This window comes from Lactuca sativa, chromosome 3, assembly GCF_002870075.4.
Source record: "Lactuca sativa cultivar Salinas chromosome 3, Lsat_Salinas_v11, whole genome shotgun sequence".
Lineage (NCBI taxonomy): Eukaryota > Viridiplantae > Streptophyta > Magnoliopsida > Asterales > Asteraceae > Lactuca > Lactuca sativa.
In genome coordinates this window covers 103,425,065-103,448,418 of record NC_056625.2, presented here as the reverse complement: position 1 = coordinate 103,448,418, position 23,354 = coordinate 103,425,065, and the positions used below count along the sequence as shown (strand labels likewise).

The 23,354-nt window shown below is 36.7% G+C and overlaps 1 protein-coding gene and 1 long non-coding RNA gene across 6 annotated transcripts; one reads left to right on the top strand and one right to left on the bottom strand.

The window, feature by feature from the left end:
* Positions 1-3,153: 3,153 nt before the first annotated feature.
* LOC111897784 (uncharacterized) lies at positions 3,154-6,304 on the bottom strand. 5 transcript variants are annotated; one of them, XR_002852384.3, is made up of 6 exons: positions 6,183-6,304; positions 5,972-6,068; positions 4,881-5,852; positions 4,744-4,779; positions 4,447-4,644; positions 3,435-3,651 (listed from the first exon to the last, which is right to left on the bottom strand). It is a non-coding gene; the product is annotated as an uncharacterized LOC111897784 (long non-coding RNA). The 5 variants fall into 5 exon arrangements; XR_006189318.2 differs by lacking the exon at positions 6,183-6,304 and adding an exon at positions 6,148-6,180; XR_006189317.1 differs by lacking the exons at positions 3,435-3,651; positions 6,183-6,304 and adding an exon at positions 3,154-3,319 and having other exon boundaries at positions 5,972-6,176.
* Positions 6,305-8,749: 2,445 nt separating this feature from the next.
* Positions 8,750-10,171, top strand: LOC111898070 (WD-40 repeat-containing protein MSI4). The gene is made up of 7 exons (XM_052769778.1): positions 8,750-8,838; positions 8,947-9,014; positions 9,111-9,210; positions 9,316-9,447; positions 9,499-9,551; positions 9,923-9,977; positions 10,094-10,171. Exons 1-7 carry the CDS (start codon positions 8,755-8,757, stop codon positions 10,169-10,171), a joined length of 570 nt encoding a protein of 189 aa, XP_052625738.1. The 5' UTR covers positions 8,750-8,754.
* The last annotated feature ends 13,183 nt before the right edge of the window (positions 10,172-23,354 follow it).

Below are 23,354 nucleotides of genomic sequence, written 5' to 3'. Positions count from 1 at the left end.
ATAGTGTACATGAAACTTCACATGGTTGAGAACATGAAACTTAATTGACCGGAAGGTTTACATAACTCATTGTATTTCCACACTTCAAAGCGCCAAGCTCTTCAATTATATCAGCAAGACTAAGACGATTAAGATCTTTTGTCTTCTTGATGATAGCGACACTCTTATCCCACGATTTCGGAAGTGCATTCAGTAGCTTTTTGTTTATCTCAGATTTGGTCAAGAAGATCCCAGCTATATTTATCTCAGTAGTAAGTGTGGTAAATCGCTGCAACTGAGCTTCCAGGGTTTCTCCATGGATATAATTGAACATGTTGAAATTTTGTCTTAACATATCCTGACGATTCTCTTTCATGTCTTCAATTCCCTTGTAGACCTCAAAAACCATTTAAAAACACAACTAGAAGCCAAAATCAAACTTAAAAGTCAAATTTTAAAAAAAAATTCCTTTGACTATAAACCTCAAAAGTCAACCTTAAAAGTCAAATTTAAAAAATCAAACTCAAAATTCAAACTTGAAAAGTCAAACCGAAAATCTAAATTTGAAAATTTAAAAGTTAAGTGAGAAAGTCATAGCTTAAGGTCAAAGGTCAAATTTTAAAAGTCAAAGTCAAAATTTTAAGTAAAAAGTCAAAAATAAAAGTCACAAGTTTAAAAATAAAATCAAAAAATAAATACTAAAATTTTTGGGTTGAAAAATGATTTTAAATAATAAAATTTCGAATTTTTGGACTGATTTTGTCAAATTGTGAAACTTGGAAGCGACGGGGAGAGGTTAAGTTTAAAAATTCGAAGTTAAGTCACAAGGAATTGGCTGGCTGAGATGGTTAGGCGCTTGGTTGAACACTTTGAGGTCCCTGGTTCGATCCCCGTCAACCTCAATTCGCATGAATAATTTTTTTAATGAATCGCTGATGCGAAGCTGAGCTCCTGTGTGAGGATGAAGCGAGGCCGAGGATCTGAGGCGCGAGCCGATGCGATGCTGGACCATACACGTGCGAGCCGGAAACTGCTGCTGACCGTAAACTCCGAGGCCGCAAGCTTGGACCGTGAACCTCGGGCCGCAAACTCCGAACCATGAACTCCGGACCGTAAACCCTTCAAAGACCGTAAATGCTTCACAGATTTCGTGAAAAACGCTAAAACAGCGTTTTTCACCCCTTTTTGCTCCAAAACTCGATCAAAAACTCGTTTTTATCAAAAATGCGAAGAACAAACCCCCCTTATTTTTCAGAGATCTATCCAAAAACACAAAAATATTTCAAAAATAAGATCAAATAAGCTCCAAATCTGACAAAATTGACTGATGATGCGTTTGATGGTGCGGAATCCCAATCAAACAGATGATGTCAAATCAGATAGAAGAGAAAGAGAAGAAGATGATGATGAATCTTGTATGTATTGATATGAATGAAAATCCGGATACAAGATTCACACACACTAACACACTCTCTTTTCTCTCTCTCTAGAACACCTTCAAATGCACACACTTAAGCTCCTCTATTCTATGTGTTCATCACCCTTTTCTCACACCCCTAACCCCTATATATATACTAGCCGTTTACCTGCGGCAAGCAACGGGTGTGAATAAGAGTTATGCTAGCAAATGCGCAATCAGTCAAAATAAAAAATTAGGAGAAAGATTTTTTATAAATATGTATGGACACATGATTGATTTTACATTATTAATCGTACAATGTTTCTTTATACACCACATTTGATGTTGCATATTGACTTGTTTTCTAGATTTATCGACATCTTAAACTGTAAGTGAATTGTTTTCCATCCGGATGAAACAGTCGCAAGTTTCCCTTCAATGATTAGTTTCTAGAAAGTTGTGATTAGTTATTCACCGAGTTGTGATTAGTTCCAATATATATTATATTTCAAAGAACACACAACATATCCACAAAAAAAAATATTGATCTCTTTCGACTTCAAATATATTTAACTAATCAATAATAGTAAAAATGACATTTAACTTTTTGCAAAAGCTTTAAGTATAGAGTAAATTACACAAATGGTCTCTGTGGTTTGGAGTAATTTGCACGCTTGATTCCTAACTTTTTTTTTTAACTCGGAAGTTCCTACTATTTGTTTTACTTACGCACTTAGTCCTTACTATTTGTTTTTATTACGCGCTTAGTCCCTGTTTTACCTAAAAATACTATTATTTAAATAGGAAAAAATGGTAAGGTAGGTAAGGTAATGTGATGGGGGTGGGGGTGGGGGTGGGGGTGGAGTGTGTTTATTTAAATAAATAAATAAATCAATGGTAAAATAGTCTTTTCAAGTAAGACAGGTATCAAACGCGTAACAAAAACTAAAAATAAGGATCTTCCGAGTCAAAAAAATAAGTTAAGAACCAAACGTGCAAATTATCCTAAACCATAGGAACCATTCGTGTAATTTACTCTTAAGTATAAGGGTCTGACTATAAAAATATATAAATAATCAACTTATGAACCAATGCCATATATATTAAATATGGCTAAAATGTTAAAAACCTTGATTTACGTATATTTGGTCTTTTATATGCATTTTATCAATAAACTTATAAATATAAAATTTGATAAAATTGCTAACTATGTGAATTTCTTTTAAACACTTACTTACACATTTATATTAAAGTGTATTATACCATCCAAATTTGTCCCAGATTTCTTTAAAATATTTGCTAACTTTCGTTTATAAATTAGTGTTTCTTTTATAAATTTATTTATTAAAAGGGTGAAAATGGTATAAAAAAGGTGTAAAAAATAACAACTTTTTATATTGTGTGTAATAAAAATAGTGTAGGAACAAATTCCACGTTTTACACGTCAAAATAAATATTTTTTGAGATTTTATCCTAAATAATAACTATTTTAATTATAAAACTGATTGCTCAAACTTTTACCGGAAAATACAACTTAATTAACAAATTTAAAACAAACAAATATGTCTTATTCTATTTAGTTAAACAACAATATTGTAACACAATTTTAACTAACTAAATCAAAATTTCTAAGGAAAAATATAACGCAGGAAATTCATATCATTTTCTAGCAAAGTTAGTATATATCAGTTTTGGAAGGTTTTTAATAAATATTTGAATGACTAATTTTGTATGAATTTAATAACTTATTATAACATATATTTTCAACTATGAGATAAATTTAAACATCAATGTGATGCACCATATACTTCTACATAACTATTCGAATGATATTACAATGATATAAGCATGCCAAATGACATAAAACGGTGTCACTTGCTCCTCGAAATGGTTAACAATAGTATGTAGCATAAATAACACATTTAGCAATCCTAATTTGACCTGTAAAAATAATCATGGTCCTCAATTTCGACTCCTAAACACATTATAATTTTTTTATTGAGCAATGCATGTAATCACTTTTTGTCCTTGTAAACTTAGCTATATAAAAAGTGTGTTTGATGATAGGGTAAACTTATTAGGAATTGAAATATTTAAGCTTTTGAAATAAACATTCTGAATAATGTTTAAGCAACATTTCAAATACGCAAGAACTTTTTTTGACCCCATTTATAGTCACATTTTTATTCAATTTGTCTTTTTTTTTTTCCTTCAAAATAAAGCTTGGTAATGGGAGAGGATATGTTGGTTTTCCTTTTTTTGAACACCATGCTCTGCATTCAAAATGAATACCACATTACTAAAAGAGAAACATTTTACCCATGGGGTATTTTATTAATCTTCTTGGTTAGGTAACAACTGCATCCCTATAAAAAGAATTTATATATGCAAGATAATGAAGCAATAAAATTGGTAATGACAAAGCCATAAACAAAAAAGGGGCAAAAAATAAACAAATATGAGAGTTGAGTGGTATAAGGGTATTTATGTTATTAATATTTCAACCATCTATGCAATTGACCAACATGTTTCCCTCCAAAAAACCATTATACTCCTGCAAGTTCAACTGGTTGTTGAGCAAAATAAAATGCAGATGTCCATAAAGTTCATTAATGACGATTTTACCCTTGGTGGGTCAAACAAATAAAATGAAGATGTGGGTTACATATTTTTATGACAAAAACTTAGAGAAAAGGTAAATGCTAGAAATTCCAACACACTTCCATGTGTTTGTGCAAGGTTCTTCTTCTGCTTTATCTCATCAAATTCAGTAAAAAAAAAAAAAAAAGTACCTAAGCCAGACCAAACCGGTTGTCTGGACGGCTTACAAACTCTTTTTGCCATGACCACCTCTACCACACATGACATGTTACAGTTGCAATCACTCCAATTGAAAATAACATAAACTTGAAAAAAAAAAAATTTAAAAAATAAACTGAAAAAAAATTATTATCATTATTAAAGTAGAATGATATAATAAACAAATTAATGGAAGTACATTAATTGCTCTAAATAACAAATTACTTTCACGGCAATGTACTTAGAGGGAGCATTTGTAATGATCTTACCTGGATGGGCTACTGTTTTTGCATCTTCACTTGCTACATAGGCACCAACAATGAGTCGACACCATATTCAATAGAACATGGTCATTTTCTATGCATTACCAAGTTAAAAGTTGGGATAAGATGCACCGAAACAGGTAAAGATGCAAGCTAATTTCACAAAATCTTCAACATACATACTCTCTTGTTCATCCACATACTCTGAAAAGGAAAGGTCAGGTATGACGATTGATATAATATAAAGCTTAATAAATCAACTTGGAGTTAATCTATGAACAAAAAATGATGGGAAAAACTCACTAACTAAGGTGATCAAGAGAAAAATGGAGGGGAAGGCTGTAAAAGAAGAATAAAACACCAAGTGCTCAGAGCTAACGTAAGAGAGAGTAAACATACAGAAAGTGAAACTGCATAAAAAGATAAATGTGGAAATCTACCTACAGAAAAGGAGAGCTTCTATATAGGGGAATATTTTCATCATTTATTTCAATGTTGATTTTCACAATTAGAGGGAGCACCTTGTACTTGAAACGTGCAACATACCAACAGTTTCACGAATTTGAAATCGAAAGCTCATGAAACTTGGCTGGAAAATAAGAAACAATGAGACTGGTCCTTTTTTATTTTTATGTTCTTTCTCCTCTGCCTTTTCTCATTGATCAACTAACAATGACAACAAAGTATAAAAATAATTTCATACTTAAACTAAATCCTTCTCATCAGTTTTCTATCCTGCTAGTCACAACGCATCATGATAATTTAATACTCTATCAAACTTTATCAAGAAATATCAAAACTTGACACAATAAATTCACACATTTTATAGATGTTTGGAAAACCGATATTAAAAAAAATATAAGATGTTCATCCCAAACAATCAAAAAGAAAAGTCAGATAAGACATCAAATAAGGCTTGATAACAATAGTCTAGTGTTTCAGTGGCCTGTATTTCATTATTGAAAAAAAAAAGTTAAGTGGCATCAAAGGTTGAAAATGGATCCGGTTTCTTTTAGGAATTTCATCGAACACTTGATGTGCATCTTTAAAAGAGAGCCTATAAAACAGTTTCGTCCATTAAACCAAAACCAAAGCATCAAGATTAAAAAAAATCATGAAAGGATTTGTTCGAGGTAAAATTTATACATTCAAACATACTTTTGCATATCTTCATATCGATAGTAGATAAAAAATAAACCGAAAAATAGAATGGTAAAAAAATCAAACCTTTTCAAGCCGATTAGAATAGAAATGACCTAAAATCAATAGGAAGAATAAGAAAATCCACAGCCAATACAGAAAATCGAAAACGTACAATAACCCAAAATCGATGAAGAAGGCTTGAAATTAGTACCGAAAGAATAGAAAGGTAAAAAATCAAACCTTTTCAAGCCGATTAGAATAGAAACGACCTAAAATCAGTATGAAGAAGAAGAAAATCCACAGTCAATACAGAAAATCGAAACGTACAATAACCCAAAATCGATGAAGAAAGCCTGAAATCAGTACGGTGAATTTTGATATCTTTTACCTGGGTTGGAAGCCGTAAGCAGAGGTTGGCGCATCGATGAAGAAGGCACAAACAGGAGCTTGGAGGCGCTTTCAGATAAGCAAATGTGAAGAACAACCTTTGGGAAAATAAGCCATTGTTCGATCAGTGAAATCCGAAATCAAAGAGATTTGGTTCTGTTTTTAAAAAACACATACAAAGAGAGAGAGAAGGGGGGATCGGGATATTATACCTCTTTTTAAGTAGAGATAGAGTATGACGGGTTTATATGAACAACGAACAGATAGTCGAGATATGGGGAAAAGCCCAGTTAAGGGAAGGAGCTCAGTCAAAACAATACCCCCTTAAATCAATGCGTTGAATTTTTCAATGGTTGACCAGATAGTCTTTACTTTAATGCATAAATTGATACTAAACACCGATTTAAAATTCAGCATTTTACTAAAAATGCTTTATAAGGTAATATATATATATATATATATATATATATATATATATATATATATATATATATATATATATATATATATATATATATATTGGAACCGGCCAATGAGATATATAGAGGAAAAAGAAAACCACTGCTAGTGGCAAACAAGAGTTCAAAATACAATGAAATGAAAAGAGCATGAATTGTAAAACAAAACAAAGAAAAATTTCAGAAAAGCAAAGGGCAATGAGACCATGATGCCCAATTTAGCTTGTCAATATTCCCCCTATTCTTCACCCAGTGGTAAACCACTGATTTGATGATATCAGTGACTTTATCTGGTGGCAGTCGGTTTTTCTTGAAGACCTTTTCATTCCTTGACTTCCAAAGACTCCATAAAAGTTCCATAATAGATGGCTAAGATTGTCTTTCTCCTTTTTTTGCATACCCCCCATTGAGAAATGGAACCCAATACATCCTTGACTGTGTGGATAGGTCCCAATTGAATATCACACCATCTTGATACCCCTTCACAAACACTCCTGGCATAACTGCAGTCCACCAGGACATGGTTAGAGTCTTCTTCGTATTCATTACACATGGGGCAAGTCAAATTTTCCAGAACTACCCCTCTCCTTGCTAATTCCACCGCAACAGGTATCCTTCCCATTTTCGCCCTCCAGATAAAGCAATTGACTTTTAGAGGGACTTCCTTAAGCCAGCTGATTTGACCATCCATGACAGAAGTCGTGTAGTCCCATCTGTGTCTGAGGTCATGAACCTCATACTTTCCTGTCGAAGACAGACAACATCTCCAACTCTCCCCATTAGTTGTGTGTTGTTTGGATAACACGAATTCAATCGAGATTTCTTTTTTACCAAGGGCCTTCTTTATGCCAGCGATGTTATTCCAAACTCCAGTTAATGATTTCTGCGAGTACATACACTACTAGAAAAACAGCCTTTTACGACGCGCAATCAATGACACGCGCTAATAGAGGACACGCATTTGTGAGTGCCCTAAAAGTTGATGTCAGATTTCCAAAATATGAAGCATAGTGGACACGCATTTTTGCATACCAAAAATTAGTGTCTAATAAAAAAACACGGAGGGCACCTTAAATAAAACGTGCGTCGTCTAGATATGTCGCTTTATAAATATTAATGAAACACGCGTTTCATCCAACGGGGAAATGAAATCCAAAATTTAAAAGCCCGCTTTGTTTCCACCGGCTGAAAACCCTAACTCATTCCCGCTGAAAACCCCTTTTCTTTCTTTCTTCTCTCTCGATTCTCAAACCTCCACCGCTTCACTTCCCACAAGTTCGCATCTTCATCGCTTATTCATACAGAATTCAACAATTTCTATGGTTTTGATTATTGGGTGAGGTACAGGGAGGTGTAATCGTTTTGGACTCTTTACTAATTGACTTGAAATTGAACCCTAAAAACTCAATTCACACTTCAAACTTCTCTGATCCTCTCTTCTTCCACTCCCCAATCTCTGATTCCACTCTAATCGGTTTGTCTCTTAAAAATCAAATCGTTCATTAAGGTGTACTTGGCCTTGCTATGTATATCCTTTTTTCTGAAGAGAATGGATCGGTTGTGCTTCAACAAGGAGTAGGTCGCCTCATAAATTCAATAGGTACTGTTCTTGGTCCTGTATGTGTTGAATTCTCGATTGCTTTTTTTTTCTGAAGAGAATGGATCGGTTGTGCTTCGGCATGGAGTAGCTCATCTCTTTCCAATCACTGCTAATGAACTTATTTTGTGTTTAATTTGGGAGCAAATAGCGATTTTTCCTTACTTACATCTTCCTTATGATCTAGATTTGACTTGATTCCTAATATTTAACAGGTTTCCACACGCTAGGGTTTTTATTTGAGTGAAGCTATCAAAACGGTTTCAAGAGGCATAGGTGGTGACCGACGCTACTTTGGATGAAACCACCGCTTCCAATCCACTTTTTCATTATGGTCAATCTTTATCACAAAACTGTAATTTTCGATTCCACAAAATGAAACCCACGACTTAATTCACAGATTATGAAGATCATCCCATCCTATTGTCAACCAAGAAAATTTTCATCTTGAAGGCGTCATTCAATTTGAAAACCCCATATCAATTCCAGTTTTAGGGAACAGGGGTACGTAATTCACTCTTCTCCATCTCTCTGTTTATGTTTATTAAGAAATCACATATATCACTCTCTGTCTTCCATGTTGCCATGATTGCTTCTTGCGTTTAATTCTTTTCCTTCTTCGAACTATTTTTGATGTTGAAGTTACTTTGTGTACACGTATTAAATAAATATATTTAAAAAAAGACGGTTTTACCCTTGTTCACTATTTCTAAATTCCAATTACTTTGTATGTTTCAGTGGTCTCCTGACAAATCATCCATCTTTGGAAGCTCAGCAGAAGATGGTGTCTTGAACATCTGGGATCACAATAAGGTGTGTCAACTCAACCAAAAACCACTTTTACTTTTATTCCATTTTACCCTATTCTTTTCTTGCAACAAATTGTTTTTTTTAATAAAAGGTTTGTTTGTTTGTCTACAGGTTGGTGAACGTTCTGGTCCAGCCTCAAAGTTTGCACCTGGCTTATTGTTCAGACACTCTGGACATAGGTATATATATTTAATTTTAATTAATGGTTTTCCTTTTTACAGAAATAAAAAAATAGATAAAAATTGAAACAAGATTATATTGTGCTATGATTGAAGGGATAAGGTGGTTGATTTCTACTGGAACTCGCATGATCCATGGACAATTGTCAGTGTGTCGGATGATGGTGAAAGCACAGGTGGCGGTGGAACTCTACAGGTATGTATATATATCACTTATTTGTTATTATTTTAGTTTTTATTAAAATGTTATTTATATTGATTAGTTGAAATGTTTGTTTTTTTTTAATGATGATGTGTGTAGATATGGAGGATGATTGATTTGATTCATAGACCACAGGAAGAGGTGATTAACGAGTTGGAGCAATTAATCACCTCATCCTTGTTTTTGATGTTGAAGTTATTTCCGAATTTGGGATTTGGAAATTTGATTCGAGTCTATTCAACTTGTGAAGTTTTCTTTAATTTATTTTCTTTTTAAAATTAGTTGCAATGGAGTTTAGATTTCGAATCAATGTTTCATCTGTTTGATAAAAAAATGTTTCTCTAGCTTTCAAGGAATAGATCTGGTACAAGCACTTAAATAATTAGAGAAAAATATGACTACATCCACTAATCCATAGTTTTTTTCAATTTTTCTATGAACGCAATTGGTATGAGACATTTCTTGTGGTTAAGTTTTTTTCATTGCTAACCAATAATTGTGACGTGGAAACCTTATGCTAGTTTCATTTCAAGTGATATGATTCTGTGAGAAGAAGTTCTTGAGCTAATGGGAGACCAAAGAGTCAACATCCAAAAAGCATAATTATATCTTGCTCTGGCCGATTAAATTATTGCTAACACATATTAATTAACTACTGTACGCATATCAAATAATTCTTGAATTGTTGGTTTTTGATTATATGCAGTCATGTTCTTTTATCTTTTATCCCCCGCTTTAGTAGCCATCTTTGGAAAGCCCTTGTTCTCAAAACAAAATAGGTGATTCTTATAATTGTCAAACTGAATTTTATCTATGGTTCTGGTTGCATAATTATTGTATTCATCATTTTAACTGAGAACTTATTTTACTTTGTCAGGATATGGACATCCAAGATAGAGAACTAGTAAATGACTGGCTCATGATCATAGTTTACAAAGAACGTGGTTTTGGCTGAAAAACATATTACCATGTGGTATGCATCTTCCTTGAAACTTCATGATCTTAGGCCTCTGTGTTTGTTTATTTAAGGTGTTAGCATAAATGGGAAAGCATACTTTTGAATGTCACATTGTTGCCTTCACTTATAATTTGCATAATGTCGATTGTGCTTTAGAATATTATTAATTTATTTTTATTTCTCCTTAGTAACTGTGGGCATAGCACCACCTGTTTTTGTGTTTCTTTTATTGTGAGGGCAATCCTTAACTGCACCAGTGGTTCCGATCATTTTGGTCTCTTAATGGGGTATTTAACCCTTGGCTGGGAATTAAATAGTTAAGCAGATTTTTGTGATGCTTATCTGAACTTGAAGAGTTTTTTCACCTCTTGAACGTGAGAATAGAGTTTCTACCTGATCCTTTATAGGGGATACTTTTGACTGGTGCAGGGAAACTCTAATGCTACTATGGATTGTCTTAATTGCCTTAGTTTCGACTGATGCAGAGTGTTTGACCAACACTGATTAGTTTTGTTTTTGTGTATGGTTATGATTGTATTCTTTTCCTTTATTGCCTTAGTTTATAGGCATCTGAAGATAGATCACAGCATAAAAATCGGGCATCTACCCTAGCTCGCCTGCATAGTCTGCTAGTTCAAATTTCCAAATGCAACTCTACATAATGTTATGCTAATGTGGAGCGGATACTAACGTTGGTATAATAGAACATGTGTGGGTTTAAACTTTAAAGTATAGATATAGTAAGATTTGTTATGTTGTTATACAGGTGTAGGCTCCAAAGAAGAAGGTCAAAAAGTAAAACATACCTGTTTCTGAGGTGGTTTATGGAGCAATGCTACCAGCAGATATGCAAAAAGCAGTGGAAAAAGAATTTGAAATGGCATTACAGGACCGAGTGATGGAAGAAACCAAGGACAAAAAGAATGCTGTGGAATCCTATGTTTATGAAATGAGGAAAAAGGTATTTAAGTGATTAATATAAATTTCGTTTTGTAGACATGCTAAATCTTAACAACTCTTTTATTTTTCTTCCCATTTGTATGATAAACCAGATGCTAATGCCTAATGCCTAATGTTATACTGCTTTGTCTTTCTTTGTTGGTAAGACATTTGTATGCTAAACCAGATGCTAATGCCTAATGCCTAATGCTATCACTTGTGGTTTATTTCAGATTCTGGGACAAAAAGAGTCATAGCTGGGCTGTTAATGTTCCTGTTTGTTTTCATTTATGCAGGTAACAATCTTGTTGAAAGGACTTATGAATCAGATGTTAATGGTAACAAGTTTAACACTTGAGTCCATACGATTAGATGTTAATGGTAACAAGTTTAACACATGTGTCTTTGTTATACATACAGATTAAATGCAATGGATTGTATTTTTTGTATATGGTATTTTATTTAATATTATGCAATGGATTGTATTTTTTGTATATGGTATTTTATTTCTATTATGAGAGATTAAATGCAAATTTAATTTATAAATTAATAAATATATAAATATATATATATTTTTTAAAAATTAAAATTACGATACGCAAAAATGTGTGTCTTCTTCATTTATGACATGGCCTTTCTTGACTGGGGCTTCCTTGATACGCATTGCGTGTCATAAACACGTGCGTCGTAAAGTTACGACACACAAATGCGTGTCGTCTTCCTTTATGACAGGGCCTTCCTTGATACGCATTGCGTGTCATAACCGCGCGTCGTAAATGCGCGTCATAAATGCGCGTCGTAAATGTGCGTCGTCTCTCTTTATGACAGGGCCTTCCTTGACGCGCATTTGCGCGTCGTCTGAGCGTTTTACGACGCGCAATGAGCGTCGTAAAAGGCCTTTTTTCTAGTAGTGATACCATCAGGTTTCACTTTAAGATTATGCAGGCTTGATATTACTTGTGCCCAAAGGTGATGTGGTTTAGTTCTCAACTTCCACCACCATTTCATTAACAGAGAGAAGTTGAGACTTTTGATAGTGCCAATCCCTAAGCCTCCCAACTCCTTGGGTGCCACCACTTTGTCCCACGAGACCCAATGTATTTTCTTCTTATCATCCGAGGCCCCCTATAAGAATCTGCTCCTTAGTTTTTCGAGGGTTTGGATTATCCCATCAGGTGCTAAAAACAATGATAAGAAATAGGTTGGAAGGTTACCAAGTACCGATTGGATAAGGGTCAATCTACCACCGAAAGATAAGGATTTTGATTTCCATTTTGAGAGTTTGGATCGAAACCTCTCAATAATTGGTTCCCAGTTCTTTTTTAAATTCATGTTGGCTCCCACAGGAACTCCTAGATATGTGAACGGTAGTGCAGAAGGTTCACACCCCAGTGTACTGGCCCAACTTGCTACTTCTTGCATATCAGATCCAACTCCAAAGACTTTAGTCTTGTTAAAGTTTACCTTCAACCCTGAAGATACATGAAAGCAATGAAGAATACGGGCGGGGTTGCTTATGTTGTTTCTCGACCACTCCCCTATGAATAGGGCATCATCTGCATATAGCAGGTGAGAGATCTTCGGACCTCCAATTGGAATTTGAATGCCCTGGAAAATACCAAGCTCACAGGCAGACCTCATTGCAACACTGAGACCCTCCATGGCTGCTATGAATAAAAATGGGGAAAGTGGGTCACCTTGCCGGACACCTTTCGATAATGAGAACTCCTCAGTCGGGCTTCCGTTGACGAGTACCGAGGATCTTGCAGATCCGAGACAGCCTCTTAACCATAATCTCATTTTACTTCCAAAACCCATATGTAGCAGGTTTGAATCAAGTTACTCCCAATTGATTGAATCGAATGCCTTCTCGAAGTCTACCTTGAATAGGAGAAATCTCATGTTTGACTTTTTTGCCCATGAGTAGATCTCATTGGCTACGAGGGGCCCGTCAAGTATGTTTCTACCCTCGATATATGCGGATTGTACATCGTCAATACACTGCCCCATTACCCTTTTTAGTCTAATCGAGAGTAGCTTTGATATGATTTTATATATGCATCCAATGAGACTGATTGGTCTATAATCGCCAATCACTAGGGGGTCCTTGACTTTGGGAACTAGAGAGATGAAGGAGGAGTTACAAGAGGAATCGATATTGCCATGGTACTCAAAATATTTGACAACAGCAGCTATGTCACCAAGAAGTACATCCCAATACTTCTTAATGAATTTAAATGAAAATCCATCTGGCCCGGGGGCTTTCTCGTTACCACAAGCCCATACTGCATTTTTAATCTCCTGTAATGAGATGGGTTCTTCTAAAGCCTCCGAGTCCGCTTGAGAGATTTTCTTAAAGTGCCGACTAACAAGTTTCAGCCTAGAAGGCCATTTTTCCTTGAATTTCTCTGCAAAGAATGAGAATACCCCCTGTTTTATGCTAGACGGATCAGTGCACCACACTCCATTTATTTTTAGACCATCTATCAAGTTCTTCCTGTTGTATTTATTGATGCAGCCATGGAAAAAGCGAGTATTTTCGTCTCCTTCTACAGCCCATTTGATTCTTGCTTTCTGTCTAAGATCCAAGCTTCTCATCTTCTCCATCTCAATAATGGACCTATATCCCAGATTTCTATCCGCAATTTCTTGTTCAGTCAGTTGCCTCAATTCCCCTTCACTATCCAACTGATGAACCAATTTTTTCAGTCGAGATAGTTCAGCCTCCTCTCGTGGATGGTTCATTTCCCACCATTTTTTAAATCCCTTCTTAATATGCTTGGGTTTGGCTGCAAGATACAAATCAGGAGTGCCAAACCCCAAAAAATTATTCCAGCTGGAAATAAACGCCTTTTCGAACCCATCTCTAAGCATCCAGGAGTTAAAGAACCTAAATGGAGGTGGTCCGAAATCTTTTTTAGATGAAGACAACAGAATTGGACAATGATCGGAAATTTCTCTAGGAAGAGCAGTCACAACCGTATTGGGGGCAAGGTTAAGAAAAGAAGGGCAAACTAGGAACCGATCAAGTTTGCTTAGTTTAAGATCCGAGTTACGAAAGCAAGTAAAACGATGGCCACCCATTTTCAATTCCATAAGGCCTGCCTCATGGATGAAGTTATTGAAGTCTCTTGCAGTTTTGGCACAAAACATTGAATTAAATCTTTCCTCTTTTCTCCTCACAGCATTGAAATCTCCCATTATTATCCATATGCCGTTGATTGAATTCTTTTTTTCTAGTAATTCCTCCCACAGTTTGGCCTTGTCCATGCTAGACTGAGGGCCGTAAACATTTGCCAAGATCAACGGCTCACTAACGCCACTCCAGTGTCCAATATTTATTAGATAATGTCTGGACGATATTACCTTAGTGGTTTCGAATAGGTTATCATCCCACACATTTAGGAGACCACCAGACCTTCCTGTTGAGTTAACCCTGTTTGTTCCGAAATTATCTGAACCCCAACATCCCCTCACATCGATATTTTCTGCCTCCATTATTTGGGTTTCTTGAATTGCTAAGAATGAAACCCTGTGCGTCAATTTCAACCTCCTAATCCAATCCACCTTGTATGCCTCACCTATTCCTCTACAATTTACCGAGAGTAAATTCATTGGGGTACGTGGAGCTCACCATTTCCTCCAAGAATTTCAGCCAACAGCTTGTTCGCCGCATCAATTTCAAATCCAATCATTGCTCCAATTTCTGTTGTAGCCTCAATTTCAGAGATGTTTGGCGCATTTTTAGGACCAGACGCTGTGGGGAGATTGGTTGATCCCTGCTTAGGCATTGATGCCCAACCGATGGGGTTTGATCATCATCTTCATTGAACAAATTTTGAACCGGAAGACCTGAAAGCTCAAATGTTTGCGATTTACTGCAAGAACGACGTCTTTTCTTTGAAGAGCGACCAATTCCGTTTTCTCGTATTTGGATCACTTGGGTATCAGTTGGTGAGTTAATCGCCTTAGATGGGAATGGGCCAAAGCAGCCAGATTGCGCAAGGTTTGGGGGAAGGGAATGGGCTTGTGAAGGCCCAGTACAGAATGATCTACGATAGGCCCCTGGGACTCGTTTCCATTGCCCACTACTTGCCCCGATTCATTAATTTTGCCATCACGTGTCTCCTTTAGAACGTCAACCATACTTACTTCTTTCTGTTTCCCATGCGTCGTTTCCGCTTCCCCTGTGCTGGGGCATACGTGTGACTGTTGAGATACCGAAGCCACCAGCGACTTTTGAACTGGACTGATCTTTATTGTCCCATGGTCATCGGAACATACGCCGTCTCCAGCACCGTCAACTGATTCTTCAGGTACTATCTCACCTTCTTCTATATCGCCAATCCATGTATCTGATATACCATCTTCATCGTTACCCGATGGATCATCAACCTCGTCATGTAGTTCTTCCTCCGATGTTACATAGTCCGTCTCAGGTTCACACGGTTGTACTTCATTATCAAATCTGAAAGGGAACCATGGTTCATCTTCATACTCCACCAGCCCCAAGAAAAAGATTTTCCCTTCAGCTTCCACTCTTATTTCCTCGTTGATTTTTTTCTTTGCACCAGTAAGAATTCCAACTTTTACCACCGAGAGATCCAATCTGTCTTCAATGTGATCGAAGGGGATGATGATTTTCCCGAATCTCCGGACAATTGCAGAAAAATTTTCTTCACACCATAGCCGAATGGGAAGCCCCACAATCCGTATACTAGCTACTCTCTCGAAATCGTAATCGACATCCCCCACAGGTTTAAAGTAGTTAAATATACCTTTCCAGTTGTCTTCAATATTCAAGAAGCTAGTTGCTAGGGATTCAGAATCAAACGCAATGATGGCCTTCATTCCTCCAGCATATTTGACTTTCACCCCAACGTCACTGAAGATGGACATCAACGCAGGAAGGTGACCAAGGTGATCTAGTGTTTTTACTTCACCGATAAGACAGTTCCCCGAGGCCAATCTCATCACCCTGTCATCCACATGTAGCTGAATCGGAGCCTGGTTTAGAGGTATTTCAGTTCCTATTCTACCCCCTGCAACTTCAGCATAGGATCTATTACCAACAAAGCCTCCATCGACTTTGATCTTGGCAGGGGTCGGTGGGTGAATTTTCCTGTTGTTTGTCTCTGGCGGCGCCCTTTCATGTCTTGCGATATTTATCTCCAGCTTACAACTCGTGCATACCGTACCATTCAGTTTTGCCTCAAGCGTCCTCTTGTCCTCCACTCCATTATATCTGATAAAGCCGAAGTTTTTGCCATTCTTTCCTTTTCTACCCCCAAAATAGATATCTGTTAGCTTGCCGAAGACATTGAAGATTCTCCGAAACTCGTCTTTTGTGGCCCCTGTGGGAATGTTTGATACAAAAAAACTGGTTTCATCCGATCGAGATCGGCGATTCGCCGGAGTTTTCTTTCGCCTTACCTGCGTCCAACAATCCATACCCTTTTGGAATTTATTTGACCAATATATATATATATATATATATATATATATATATATATATATATATATATATATATATATATATATATATATATATATATATTACCTTATAAAGCATTTTTAGTAAAATGCTGAATTTTAAGTCATACAAACCACACACGGGATACATGGGCCTTTAAATGGGTTTACGGTCGTAAACACCCATTGGACCGTAAACACATAAGATATTACATAAAATTATATTTTCTTAGAAAAGCAAAGTATAAACCAATATTTTGATCCAACAATCTCCCCTTTGGTTTATAGCTTTCTTTTCTTAAATGACCCAACAAGCTCCCCCTAAAAAGTAGCTGGCTTTTCTTGTTAATCCTCATCGAGAGCTTGGCTTCAACATTTATCTTCAATGAATGACTTCATCTTGAGCAATTGGGCTTTTCTTCAAAATTTTGGCATTGAACGCACATTGGGTGAGGAGGCTTGATGTACTGATTCTTGAAAGATAGCGCTTTCAGCTTGAGAATCTTCAGAGAGAACAAATCTTCTGGATCACATCACCAGGTCAAAGATAGCAGCAGACTGATTGAGGAGGCTTCAATGCAATCCGTCACATAATCTTCAAGTGCAACTTCACCTTGCTTCTGGGGTTGAAAGTTTGAAAGTTGAAATAATAATCTTCATTTCTTGCTCCTTCGAATGAAAATTCTTCGATGATCACGGATGAAGCCTTGGCTCAGAAATCTTCGACACAAACTCCATGAGTTTCATCTTCACCTGAATTCACTTTTCAAGACAAAAAAAAAAACTAAAATAAAATTTAGCACACAATACTTTTAGGTTTTTCATATTTTCTGAAAAAGAAATAAAACAGAAATAACACTATTTTTGGATTTTTAATTTTCTGATTTTTGTTTGTTTTTTTTTTAATTTTTAATTCTCCCCTAATATTTAAATTAGAAGAAAACTATGAACAAATTTAACAAAAATAAAATGATATCTAACTTTAAAAATGATTTGGGATCAAAGTTTTTAGACAACCTTTATCCGCTTGTCGGTACCTTTTATCTTCATGTCTTTGTCTGGTCGATCGCCGGTATTGTGGTCCACTTAAACACGAAAAATTGTGACAAAATTAGGACATACTATTAGTTATAAGACAAAGTGATCCTAAGTTCCTAGATAATATTCCTTAAGGACCATTCAGCTGACGACGACCAAAGATATTGTTGTCCACCTAAATTGAGCAGCGAGATCTACAGATAACCTATTAATTTTTCAATTTTAAATGTACTAGAACGTGTTTCCCGCTTCCTGACATACCCCAATAATCAGGAACTTCCAAAGTACTCCTTACTTTAGGTGAGCAGACAATTATTATGAGAGAAGTCAGATTTAGAATGCATATGCTCTACACCCAGGTCGGATCTCTTCCAATCTCGCAGAGGGTGAAACATATGACTAACTAGATTTAGAGGGATTGAGAAGTAGAATTGTGCATATGTTGTGTACCAGGTCGGATGCATTTCAATCACGCAAAGGACACAACATATGACTAACAGATAGGAAGAATTGCATAGATAGAAAATGCAGAGAAATAGAATTACATATGTTGCAGTCCAGGTCAGATGTATTTCAATCACGCAGAGGAGGCAACATATGAGTAACAGAAGGAAAGCAAGAAAACAATTTCCTACAGACCTAACTTTATCAGAATTCCCCAGTCACCCCATCAATACCAGAATTAAGGACAAAGTCCGTACATCGAGGAAGAGTTAAACCACAGTTCTAGATATGGATTACTTTAATGTGACCGGTGGATTATCATGTATATGTCCCTGCTCAACCTGTCTGAGCGTCGTATTGTCAGGCTAAATGGATCTATCTAGGCCAATGTAACGCCCGCGTTTCCAGGCTAGGCATTTTCGTTGATCTAATAGTCTAGGTTAACCCTTGTAACTCTTTTGAAGTATTAATGATGAAATATTTGAGTATTATGTGAATTATGTGAATTATGTGTTTATTTTCTTAATTATTATAATCTAATGAATTAAGAATAAAATAAGCGTCAAAATTGAAGTACGAGATAAGCCCGATATCTTTGCATAAAGTTGTAGTGGTCGAAACGAGGTTTCCGAATATATATAGAACGCCTAAATCTGACTTCGTATGAGGAAGTTATGATTTTCTGAAGTTTCGACTTAAGCGGTATGCAGCCCGAATACTCGATTTGAGATCGAGCGGTTTTTAGCCGAAACAATCTAAATGAGAATCGAAGATCTCGTTGTTAGTAGAAAAACGATGAAAAGTTAGGCGAGAACGGACGTCGGACGAAGAAGTTATGAATTTATAACGAAGTTTTCCTGTCCGGGCCTACTAAAAATAAATAATAAAATTAAATTCAAAATTAGCCGACGGAGTCTAAACGAAATTTGTAGAGCGTAGTCTCACCTACACGTGGACATAAAGAACGTCGAAAACGGAGTTCGTATGACGAAGATATGAATTTTCAAAGTTTATTAAATAATTAATATTTAAATTTATTTATTATATCCGATATTATCTGAAGAGGAGTCACCGGACTTATCCGGGTTACGCCCAGCGTAATGCTGTACGCCCAGCGTACAGCGAAGCATGACGAAGCCTCGCACTCGAGTACTCCGATGACGCATGCAGTGATGTTTCGGCATTACGCCCAACGTACCAAAGCAGTACGCCCAGCGTTATGCGAGGGTTCAGCCCTATAAATGGGGCATACGAGGGCAGCTTCTTTCTTTTACAAACTTCTTTCTTCCTTTCTAGTTTTTGCCTCGATTTGCGTGCCATTTATACCCCGAAGCCCCGGTATCATTCCCGAGCCTCGAAGCAAGATCCGAAGCCCGAGGATCCCGAAGTGCGATTCCCGAGCCGAAGCTCTGCCCGCGAGGAGTTCGATTCTTGTGAAGATCTTCCAGATCTACGGATAAACACTACTTCTGCAAGTCGTAGTGTTGTCTGGTCATCTTCTGATCAAGTGAGTGTGTGGTTACTTTCTTCCAACACATATTTATGAAGTATTTTATACAAAATACGTGCTATGTGTATATATTTTGTTGTTATATGTGTGAATGTATATTCACTCTCTTCTATCTCATAGATCTGATTTATTCTCTATGAAATACGTGTTATGTGTGTGTGCCTCATCTGTTATGTGGAATATGTATTGATTAAAGCATGCTATACAGGTTTTAAACTATGTATATTTTTATCTACTAATATGTTGGGTAGAACATGGGTAGATAGTTGGTGTGTAATAAACAGATGAGAGGCCTTGATGTTGTTTTGATTTAGTCATCTAGTGGAGTTTAGATGACGACCACGGACTTTTCTAGACAGTCTTGTGGAACACTAGCAGACTCGCCACCTGTAGGTGTTAATGAACTTGGGTGTTCATTCGCTGTACTCCATCCCCCCCCCCCCCCCCCCCATGGTTGCCTTATTTGACATATATTGCCGGGAAACCCCCGAAAGCATGTATTGTCGCCCCGATGAAATATTCTTAGACTAGGTCCCTTGTGTTAGTTATTTTAGGGACATAAAGTGAGAATAACGGGAATGGGTAATTGGGTTATTGTTGGTTGATGAATATTAATTTAATTATTTATTGTGGGTTGAAAACCCTATATGCTCACCAGGCTCCCAAGCCTGACCCACTCAGTTTATTTGTATTACAGGAAGTGGCGCAAGGGCATAAGATGGATGAATCATCAAGTTGTTTTGTTTACAAGTTTGTATATGTATATATATTTGTTGAATGACTTGTAATATTATCGTTTATGCTTTATGGTCTGTATCGGAACATGACATCCCGAGTTTTGATTATATAATGAAAATACATTTCTTTATGAAATGCTTTGGTAAATATTATTTTATCATACTTTGCTTTTGAGAACAAATATTCCGCAAATCTTTCAAATCAAAAGGATTTACTCTGAAATTATTTTAAAAGCATAAATGAAAATCGCTCTTTTCTGGCCAAGATTTTAGGGATGTCACAGTCAAGATTTTTCAAGTCTCTAGATTCCTTAAATTCATCTATGCCTAGTCAAGTCCATTTTAATCTTTTGTGCCTACCAGCGCATCAAACACAGAGCCTAGACAATTCAGATTCAGTCCCTTACACAGATTCAGATTGTCTGTTATCACATGGTTATATCACTTCCCAAAACATCTCCCTCAAGCACATTTCATTAACACTATTTTTTTTTTAATTTTCTAATTTTTTGTTTTATTTTTATTTCTCCCCCTAAATTTGTGCATAGGAGAGAAACGAAAGTAAATGCACAAATTTAAACTATCCTAAAACAAAAATTAGTCTTTAAAGCGAATCAGCTTAAGAAAAACTCCGGAGTATAGAGAAGAAAACTCAAACCGTAAGTCACCGATTGAATTTGCATCCAGAAGGTCTGAGAACAGCACGCGTACTCTCATAACAGATCCAAAAATTCTTCATGTCATTAAGCACTAACCCCATTTGTGATCCCTTCCTTTCTTCCCTTCCCGCAAAGGACACATATTCTCAAATAATGTTCTGAGTGTTGTACAGTTGAGAGATGTCCCTTATCATGTGTCTGGAACAGCTACTACCAACAAACCGAAGTCTGATGATATGCCTCCATAGCTGCTCCGACACAGAGCGGGATCAGTTGGTCTTTGGAACCCAGTCCATTTTGAAACTGGGTCGATCTTTTTCATCCTTGCACGATACTCTCTCCCATGACATATCCTGCTTATCACAAACAGAAGATGTAGAAACATTAGAAGCATTAGGAAATTTGGGAGAGTGAACCTTCGGAACCCATATGTAGTCGGGTTTAACCCATTTCTTTTTCGATCCGATGGGTACCTCGGCACTTGCTTTTGATCTGGATGTCGGCCGTTGAGATGACTTTGACCTAACCGGTCTTTGTTTCACTGGAGCATCTCTTGGATTACGCTTCCTGGCCGACATTTCCTTCTAGCCCTTGGGATTCGGATTCTTGGACTTGTGGGTTTGATTCTTGGCCTTCTGCGCGTTCCAGTCATCATGGTCTGAACGTGACCTTGAGGGGTTTCTTTTGAAGTATCTCCCTCTTGGCGCGTTCTGTGTAACGCCCGGGTTTCAGGGCTAAGCATTTTTGTCAATGTAATAGTCTAGGTCAACTCTTGTAACTCTTTTTGGAGTAATAAAGATGAAATATTTGAGTATTATGTGAATTATGTGTGTTTATGTGTTTATTATTTAATTATAAATGTATAATTAATAAAGAATAAAAATAAGTGTCAAAATTAAAGTGTGAGATAATCCTGATATCTCTACATAAAGTTGTAGAATATGTCTCAAGGTTTCCGTACATATAAAGAACGCTGAAATCCGAGTTATAACGAAGAAGTTATGGCCCGTCGAAATTTTACGGCAAAACCGACACGACAACCGGGAAGCGTAAATAGTGAATTTACGATAGAGCGAGATTTAGCCTTAGCGATTTAAACGAAAGTCGTAGAATATGTTAAACTAAGAACATCGATAAAAAGAACGCCCAAATCTGACTTCGTATGAAGAAGTTATGATTTTTCGAAGTTTCGAGTTAGCAGTGTACAGCCCGAAATTCGAATATTAGATCGAGCGGTTTTTAGCCGACACGACCTAAAAGAGAATCGAAGATCTCGTTGAGAGTAGCGTAACGAGAAAAATATGGGCGAAAACGGATGTCGGATGTAAAAGTTATGAGGTCCCACCTTCGCGTGTACGTTCCCACCTGTCCCGACCTGTTAATAATATAAAATTTAAAATCGAGCCAAAATTAGCCGACGAAGTCTAAACGAAAGTTGTAGAGTACGTTCCCACCTTCGTGTGGATATAAAGAACGTCGTAAACAGAGGTCGTACGCGAAAGTTACAAAATTTTGAAGTTGTAACTCGAAATTGCGAAATATGATGCTAGAACGATGACGTGGCAAGATCCTAACCGTCGCTTGCTAAACACGGTCCTGGCTTCGGATTGCGACACACCACCCCTCGCTTACGCCCCGCGTCCGAAGTCTGTATGCCCAGCGTACCTTCGCTCTTATCCTTCCGAGTCCGAGTGCGAGCCAGCTTATGCGAGCTGGCGACCATATCCGAGACTACGCCCAGCGTAGTCCGAAGCCAGCAGCGTAGTCCGAAGCCAGCAGCCTATAAATAGCTGCGAGGGCTGCCTCCATTTTCACACCATTTCTCATACTTCTCTCACTACTTTCTCTCTCTAAGTGCTCCAAACCACTCCTAAGCCCTAGGTAAAACCCCTAGCACCCTAAGGAAGCCCCGAGGCTCCCGGAGTCCCGAGAAAAAGGAGTCTTTCGGTTTCGAAACGCTGCTCCAATTAAGTTCCAGTTTTCGATAAAATTTGTTGTAAGTGTGCTACGCTTACGTAATTTTTAATATAGCTTTCAAATAATTATATGAATGTTATTAGGTCCTTAAAATAATTATTTGGGCTATTATTGTGAGTTATATCGAGTATTATTAACACTTAATAATACTTGGACTAATTAATTTGTCGTGGTTATCGTTAGACTAAACCCTAGTGGTATCGATACTAGGTTTTATCGAAGGAAAATTGTTTTGAGAGTATCGAAGCGTTGTCCGAGTGTTGAGTCACCACCTTTCAGGTGAGTGCATAGTTACTTTCAGCTTACACATAGATATGAAGTATTTTATATAAATTACGTGCTATGTGTGCATATTATCTGAATACTTGCTATCTATGTTGGATGAACATTGTTATACATGTTTT

Coding starts and splice junctions, on each gene's coding strand:
- LOC111898070 (XM_052769778.1), top strand. CDS start 8,755: ATGTTTCAGTGGTCTCCTGACAAATCATCCATCTTTGGAAGCTCAGCA. Junction 9,211..9,315: donor GTGGCGGTGGAACTCTACAG/GTATGTATATAT, acceptor TGATGTGTGTAG/ATATGGAGGATGATTGATTT. Junction 9,448..9,498: donor GATTTGGAAATTTGATTCGA/GTCTATTCAACT, acceptor TTTTAAAATTAG/TTGCAATGGAGTTTAGATTT.